General features: G+C 36.2%; 1 protein-coding gene across 1 annotated transcript; it reads right to left on the bottom strand.

Moving 5' to 3' along the window:
• Nucleotides 1-6290: 6290 nt before the first annotated feature.
• On the bottom strand, nt 6291-8516 carry LOC131032621 (L-type lectin-domain containing receptor kinase SIT2-like). The gene is made up of 2 exons (XM_057963638.1): nt 8491-8516; nt 6291-8323 (listed from the first exon to the last, which is right to left on the bottom strand). The coding sequence occupies exons 1-2, from the start codon at nt 8514-8516 to the stop codon at nt 6325-6327; spliced, it is 2025 nt and encodes a 674-aa protein (XP_057819621.1). The 3' UTR covers nt 6291-6324.
• Between the last annotated feature and the right edge of the window lie 381 nt (nt 8517-8897).

Raw genomic sequence — 8897 nt, 5'->3', positions numbered from 1 at the left:
TTCAGTAATACTAGAGGGGAACATTTTTGGCATATTAGACAAGCATTTTATAGGTTGAGGGAAAAGAAGTTGTTGATAAACATTAAGAAGTGTAGTTAAATGAAGATGAAATTATTATATTTGTGATTTTTCATTCCTAGAGAACGATTGAAGATGGACCTGGAGAAGGTTAGAGCAATTGTTGAATGGCCTACACCTATAAATGTTCGAGAGATAACATATTTCAAGATGATTGTGTACAAGTGGAAATGCAATAGAAGCTCAGTGTTAATTTAGGAAGGGAGACCAATAGCATATTTCAATGAGAAATTGAATAATGTTAAAAAAGAAATATTCAATCTATGATCAGGAATTCTATACCATAATTCAAGCCTTGAAGAAGTGGAGAAATTACTTGTTGCCTAGGGAATTTGTGTTATACACTGATCATCAAGCCTTGCAATATTTGAATAGTCAAACAAAGTTGTATTAGAGACATATGAGATGGGTTGAATTCTTGAAAATTTACACATTTATGTTGAAGAATAAGAGCGGTAAGTCAAATAAAGTTGCAGATGCATTGAGCTAGAGGAGGAATTCATTGACAAAGATGTGAGTGAAATTATTGGGTTTCGAGGAATTTAAACACTTGTATGAGGGGGGTATTGATTTTTTGGAATTATGAAAAGCATGTAAGGAATTGATAGTAACATATAGAAGTCAATGATTGGACAACTTCATTTAGTAGGAAATATTATTCAAAGGAAATCAATTGTCTATTCAAATGAGTTCAATAACGGGGAATTTGAAAAAAAGCATAGCGAGGGATTAGTAGGACATTTTGGTGTCGAAAAAATAGTTTATTTGGTGAGTGAATAGTACTTCTGGTTGTGTAGATATATAAGGATGTCAAAAAGTATGTTTAGAGTTGCAAGAACTGTCAAGTTGCAAAGGAAAGCGGTCACAATATCATATTGTACAAATCTTTGACAGTACCGGAAAGACCTTGGGAAGACATCAACATGGATTTCATATTAGGGTTACCAAATACACAAAGAGGACATGATTCAATATTGGTCTAGTAGAAGACAAGTTTTCTAAGATGACACATTTCATTCTTTGTAACAAAACATGATGAAATGCATGTTGGAGACCTATTTTTCAAGTAGATTGTTAGAATGTATGGATTACCAAAGAGCATATGTTTAGAACAAGACACATTGTTCACTAGATACTTTTGGAGAATCTTGTGGAAGGAGATGAAGACAAACCAAAAGTTTAGTTCAGCATATCACTTGTAGAGTGATAGATAGATAGAAGTAGTAAACAAAATTCTAGGTAACTTGTTAAGGTGTTTAGTAGGAGGCAAAGAAGGAAACTGTGATATTGTTATACCACAAGTAGAATTTGCATATAATAATCTGGTAAACCAAAGCACAGGGAAGAGATCATTCAAGGTTATGACTGAAGTGCATCCTAGAGAAGTAGTAGAGCTCAAAGACATCAATATGGAGAATAAGAGAAATATGGAAGTAGATGAATTTACAGGATACATGGAGATAGTGCACTTACAAGTTTTGAAACATTTGGAGGATATGAACAGTCAGTATAAAGAACATATGGATAAGAAGAGAAGATATAAGAATTTTTTTGTTGGGGATGAGTTCATGATATATCTCAAAAAGGAAATATTTCTAGTAGGCATATATAACATGAGCTGAAGATGACGAATTATGGACCATGTAAGATTCTCAAGAAGTTTGATTCAGGAAATGCATATGAAGTAGAGTTACTAGAGACACTTGGTATATCACCTATTTTTAATATTGTAGACATCAATGAGTACCATGAATAGTAGTCAAATGATAGTACTAGAGCATCTAGTTTGGGGAATCAATTACCACATTAACCATCGAAGGAGATTGAGTAGATCTTGGATACGTGAGTTGGGAGGATCTAATAGAGATATGGATAGAGGAAACTAAGGCAATAATAATTAATAAATAATGCATCCTTCTTCTTGCATATTTTTGTTCAATGCAAATTATAGATTTATAGGATTCTAACATCCTATTTTATAGGAAACTCTCTAAATGTATTTCCTAATTATATTGAGTTGTTTTAACAACTCTAGTTACAAACAAACAAAAATCAACAAATAACTATTCTCACATCCGTAATACCTATGTGAGTTGTGACAACAACTCACATTATTAACTTATGTGAAAACTAACAATATATTTCCCAACATCCCCCCCCTTAGTGTGAATATGGTAAGAACTCCCAACCTTTATCTACAGTAAGCTCAAATCTCATAATCTTAATTTAAAATGAAAGGCACCTCCTATCAACCTTTCATGGTTTTCACATAGGCCTACAACAAACCTGGACATGAATAGGAGCCCATTGATTGTTCATCTCATGTGGTTTTCTCGATCCTCCTGCAAACCCTTTCAATGTCCATGAACTAAATTATTGTGGTGCTTCTATTCGTTACTATTCTTGTAAATCAGGGACAAGCACATTCTACAAGAACATATTGATCTTAATTTTAGTCATTGTTGTTGATCATTGTCACTCAATCTCGAACAACATAGACAACTACCACTACCATTAGAAGCTACCCTTGACTTTAGTCATTTTGGCACGAAATGAGAATGGAACATTGGTTATTATTCCTCCTCACAATGTGAAATTTCCACTTATTCACACAACATACTAAAAATAATAGAAAATGAAATGACACCAAAGTTGATAAGCGGCCATGTTCATTGGTGACTGACAAGAGAAAGTTGATTGTCCTCCAAACTCTGGTGCTTCCTACCTCTAATTGATTTGTTAGAAAAAAGTTATTTTGAGGCTCATTCTGTCAATTATGAGGGAAGGATATATCCCCCCAAAGATGTGAACCTCAAGGAGTGCCAGGTACCGCCGATCATGCACTTTGATTACAAATGGGACACTTTTAGATTTTGATAGACTGTTATTACAGACACAACAATAATGACTTATAAAAATGAACCCTATTCTAAACAAAATAATACACCATGACTTTAACAAATTATAAAATGGACCATATCCAATCTATAGACATAGACTTTTAAGACTTAAATCATTAAAACTAAATTACTAGTTTAAGTGACTCATGAGACTTAAAATGTTATAGATATAAAATCTAATTTCTAATATAGTTAGAAACTATTATTAGAAATTATTAAAACATAAAATGACCTCCTACATAGACTCCTCGAGCATATATCAAATGATTTCATAGATGCTTCGATCCCTATACACTCGTCCTTTGTATGAAATATGCCTCATACCTAATAATCACGCAAGAAATTGAATTGGATGCCATGTAGAATAAATATGAAGCGGTCAGGAATGGAAATCAACTCCAGACAACACCTCACTCCAAAGATAAACAAATTAAACTCCTTTTGACTTCCTCTGATATCTAACTAGACACTTGCATCTAACTCCAAGCAAGAAGATCAGTGGCTATGATGTGATGATCCTTGGTGCATATCCCCTCAATTATCAGCATCTAGTCCCCAAAATCACGCGAACATATTTACGCAAATGATAAGTAATCCTGCCATGCTTTTTATTAATTTGGATTCATTGAATCAAGGTCTCTGTTAGCTCAATCGTGCTTCACAATGAATGGAATATCTCCAGAACTTTGACACGTATTATACGATCCAGCAGTTCTCTATCTTCAGAGCGACGTTTTGGATTAAATGGGCATCATAACCTCTAGAAAGAAAGAGGTATCGACTAGCAATCTATTGTCTATACAATTCCCTCCACTATTCAGTATCCTATTGCTCTGGTGTAGATTCTATGTTTGAAGATTTTTCACCTCGTATTAATTCCTCTCCCACGATAGTGGCTCAACAATCTCATAACCAAGAGCCTTCTCCTACACTTGATCTCTTTCAAAGAAACAGAAGCTCTTGCTGATTTCCACACCAAATGACGGTTCTAGACTAAGCGACCACCCTGATCATGCTATGCTCTGATACCATAATAGAGATATGGACAGAGGAAACTGAGGCAAGAATAATAAACAAATAAAACGTCCTCCTCCTTGTATATTTTCGTTCAATACAGATTATAGATTTATAGGATTCTAACGTCCTATTTTATAGGAAACCTTCTAAATGAATTTCCTAATTATAATGAGTTTTTCTAACAATTCTAGATACAAGCAAACATACTTCAACAAATAACTATTCTTACATCCGTAATAGCTATGTGATTTGTGATAACAATTCATGTTATTAATTTATGTGAACACTAACAATATATTTCCCAACAGGATCACTATGAGAAAATAGTATTGGAAGTATCTAGTGAAGTGGAAAGACAAGCCAATAGAAAATTCAACATAGATTTCTCAATCTAAGGCAGACCCTCCATCCCTTCAAAGTGAGAGGCTCGCTTTTCTTTCCAACCCCAGGTGTCTAATGTAGGAGCATTGATGGTTATAAGAAAAATCTTGCATCAACCAAAAACAAGTGTTTTCTTGTATTTAGTTTGTTGCTTTCTCAACATTTTCTACCACAACATCTTCTTAGGCCTTGTTGACTTGGATTTACATTTAGCATGAAGTCATCTACATCATATCCAGAAATCTTGTGATTTGTATTCATCATTAGGAATTTATCACTCTATGAAGTTACATCCAAATTAATTATTAGACCATTCAGGCCCTAATTGGAACTTCTTGAGTTTTTGGAGTATTTTCAAAATGTGTGAGCTAAATGAAACGTCATTGAAGACATTTTTGGGTCCAAGATGAACCTTTCCCATGATCTATATCACATTATCTTCTTTCATGGAGCATCATCTTCTGTTTTAAGGCCGGCCTTCACATTCCACCATATCATGGGTTTGTGAACCCTTAAGGCTAATGCAAACCTTTTCTAGAGTTGGAGAAATGTATTTAAGATAATTTCATAACCAATCCATGGTAGTCAAATTACTCTTAATAGATAGATATTTAGAATGGGTGTTTTCCAATCCACCAATCCTTGGATTGTATTCAGGTCAGTGAGCCCATTATAATATCCAGTAATGCCCTTCTGCATGTCTATGAGCCCTAGACATTCCACATATGAAGACATGTAATGTAATGTAATGTTGCAAATTGTGAAATCAATAAAGCCTCATGTTTGTTGGTCATTTTCTTGTGCTATCTCCATTGTGTTGAACTCTATGTTGCACGGTTGGATAGTCTTTTTTAGACCCTTTGTCCATGGCTTTGTCACTTAGGTCATTAGTCTTTCTCCCAATATTCTCTCTCTACTTTGCATCCAAACTAGGGGCTTTAGAAGGAAATATGAGATCATAAATATGGTTAAGAGATATTGATTTTTTGAAACAACATAAATAATTTGATGAAAAAAAGAATTTTTAACAATTTAAACTATGACATATCTACTCATAAGAGAATGCACAAAATATGTGTAAGAAAGGAGACGTGTGAATGCATAAGTTTAGAACCAATAAAAATAAAATTGGTAAAGAAATGGAATAGTGCATGCACTAGTGCAATCCCAGGATGTCTTCATAGGGCTATGCCACAATGAAACATTTCATTCAAAACATTGGATAGGGCATCAACATGAAAGACAAAATTGTGAAAGAGTACATATCCTATTTGTGATAGGAAATTAGTTGAGGGCTTGTCCCCCGTTGAACATGAATACCATACCCCTTGTCCTTCATAGACTTGACAATCAATAGAAAGTATCACTTTTTTATTTTTTGTTTCTATAGAAAAACATAATACAAAAGACAAACAGACTAAATTAAATAAATAAATAAATTATATATAATAATACAATATTATTTATTCTAATATATAATAGATTCACATTTTATTTATAATATTAATACATAATAAAATAAATTTTAAATAATAAATTTTAAAATTGTTTAGATATATTAACAATATTTTTTATAAAATTTATGAACTGAAAGAATTTCATAATCAAAACAATGATCAAAACAACACTTCCTGACAAGTAGTCAGCTTTTTTAAATCTTGAACACTCTCCTTTTAAACTCTTAAACCTTATCTTTGTGAACTCTTGAACCTTCCCTTCGTCAAACTTTTTAACCTATTTTTTATACATATTTTTACTTTGCCAGAGATTAATACTGGATAGGATTACAGTGATATCAGCTGTAGAAACAGTGTAAATGCTAAACACTCGAAGCTAATCTGACAACAATTATATGCTTGCATCCGTAAGCATTCTAGACTAAAGACAATTACAATAGCAACATGAAGCCACACAAAGATTGATCTAATAAAGTGACACCGCCAGAAAGCTAGTTTGACTTGGAAATGGAAGCATCTGTGCTGGTACTGTAATATGGAAAAGAGTTACGAGTACTGCCGTGTGGAGTCGTATCCAAATAAGATGGAGACTCAAAACCTGGTATTGGAGCTTCTTCGTTGAGTATTTGGAAAACTTGTCTCATACCAAGCCTGCCTTCTGGCTGAGGACTGGAACAGATTAGCCCCAGTTTCAGTACTCTTTGCATTTCAGCTTCAACATATTGCCCACAAAGATTTGGGTCAGCTGCATCCACGAGACTACCTGCGCCATGCAACTCTCTCGCCCAGTCCACCATAACTATTTGTTCAGGTTGGAGGGAAAGATCAACAGGTCTCCTTCCGCATGCAACCTCCAACATAAAAATACCAAAGCTGAACACATCTGTGGCGGGGCTCGCCTTTCCCATCTGTACGAACTCCGGTGCGATGTACCCTAGCGTTCCTACAACACGAGTGGTGTGTGAGCTTTGGTTATGCTCGTACAGACGGGCAAGCCCAAAATCCCCTAGCTTCCCATTCAGCTCCGAGTCTAGCAAAACATTGCTGGACTTGATGTCCCTGTGCACTACGCATTGCTCCCACTCTTCGTGAAGATACAACAAACCCGCAGCGACATCTCTGATCACTCTGTACCTCTGATCCCAACCCAGCATTTTCTTTGGCTTTCCAAATATCATCTTGTCCAGGCTCCCATTTGGCATGTAGTCATACACTATGAATAGCTGCTTCTTCCGCCTGCAGAAGCCTCTGATCTGCACAAGATTTCGATGTTGAACGCGACCAAGACTAGAGATTTCTGCAATGAATTCTTTCACCCCCTCATCGGTTTCTCTAAGGATACATTTCACCGCTACTTGGAAGCCGTTTGAGGGAAGAACTCCTCTGTATACTCGACCGAAGCCTCCGGATCCCAAAAGCCGTTCGTCTCGGAAGCCCTTGGTTGCGATATGTAGGTCCTTGTACTTAAACCTGTGAGGCCAATATTCCACCTCCCATACTTCGATAAGATCTCTGTACTGCTTTCTCTTCAACCAAACAAGTGATGCTGCCACCGCCAGCAAAATGAGGACGACGCAAGCTGTGCTAATGCCAGCTACCAGTCTGGAGTTTGAGCTCTTGGATTTTCTGTGTATAAAGGATGGAAGATTAGATGTATTCAGGGGCGGAGCGGTTCCGTTTGTACTAAAGCTCCAGGCCAGGATGTTATGCTCTTCAAAAGCGAGTCCCGTAGCTGCTGAGAAACCAACGTAGATTTCTGATTCTAGAATGTTGGACAGGGATATATTTTTCATATATAACAGTGGTTTTTGTGGGCGATCAAGACCAGCTGCCGCAATGGTTATTTTGAGCTCGTTTTGAAAATTGTCATAATCAATCCAAGCTTGAATATTCTGTCCGCTTTTGAGATCCATTTCCTGGAAATGGCTGCTGTTAATCCAGTAGCCCGCAGCCTTAGAGTCTACAGATATGAGGTCGTTGAGATCCACACCAACGTGATTGTTGTTGATATCCATCAATTCCGAGTTCTTCATTGTGTCGAACTCGACTGCAAACAGATGATTAGATTCCTTTCCCATAGTTGATAAATTGCTAATCAAGCCAAGGTACTGAGCTGCTAAAAATCCCTCTGGAGACCTGTGTGGCGTCATTAAAAACGCCAGCCCAGCCCCACTTCGTGAATCTGGAGTAGGAACAATGCTAAACACAAAAGTTGTGCTGAAAGAGAAAGTAGAATTCAGAGAGCCAGGATCTTTCATACGCACGGGATGTCGATAGAAGGCACGGCCAATTCTAGATTCAGATGGTTGATTGAGGGAGATGGCATTGGACTGCACTGAAGCATTACCAAACAATAAAAGGGTTGACGCATTGAATTGGTTGAAAGTAAAACTTTTCTGTGCTTGGACAATAAGCAAGGTGGGGAGGAGATAAAATACAAGGACCACTCTCAAGCCATCCACTGTCGGCGTCGAGCTCGGCTTCGATATCCTGTTTGAACTTAGAACATAATGAGCAACATAGATCAAAATTCAAAAGAAAAGCTAAAGGTATATGGCCAGCAGGTTGAAATAATTCTCTCCGTATAAAGCGAAAAATTGAAATAGAAATACATCACAAATTGACTAAACCCAGCTTACAAAATGGTGCAGACTAACCTTTTTGTGTATTGCAAAATTTCCATTGTTTAAGTGTTTTGCCTTTCTCGTGCCTCTAGCATAATATAAGAAAGTTCTCTGGCTACTCAAATCCCGAAAGGTTTCAGGTTATTCGAATATTAACATAATGCAGAAAAGGACACCAAAGCAAAGCAAAAGCGAAAGAATCAGAGATTGTGAAGTTCCCATGCGTTCAAAGGCAAAGCTCAGCCCGTATACCCGTGCAATATAATACTTTAACAAATAAAAATGGTTGCAACACAGCAAGATTTTGACGTGAAATTTGACATTAAGAAGTTTTTAAAACTGTTTGCTTTGAAGACAATCTTTCTAGCCCTGACGCTTACCTATATCTCCTGTCTTTCTTTTCTCTTATTTTTCGTATTTTAAAGTGAACTTAATCTCTC

Source organism: Cryptomeria japonica, chromosome 7, assembly GCF_030272615.1.
Source record: "Cryptomeria japonica chromosome 7, Sugi_1.0, whole genome shotgun sequence".
Classification (NCBI taxonomy): Eukaryota; Viridiplantae; Streptophyta; class Pinopsida; order Cupressales; family Cupressaceae; genus Cryptomeria; species Cryptomeria japonica.
The sequence above is the reverse complement of the archived record's forward strand: the minus strand, read 5'-3'. Positions and strand labels throughout refer to the sequence as shown.

Excerpts from the sequence above, each read along its gene's own strand:
- LOC131032621 (XM_057963638.1), bottom strand. The coding sequence starts at position 8,516 with ATGGAAATTTTGCAATACACAAAAAG. Across the intron at positions 8,324-8,490 it reads ATTTTGCAATACACAAAAAG|GATATCGAAGCCGAGCTCGA; the intron begins GTTAGTCTGCAC and ends AAGTTCAAACAG.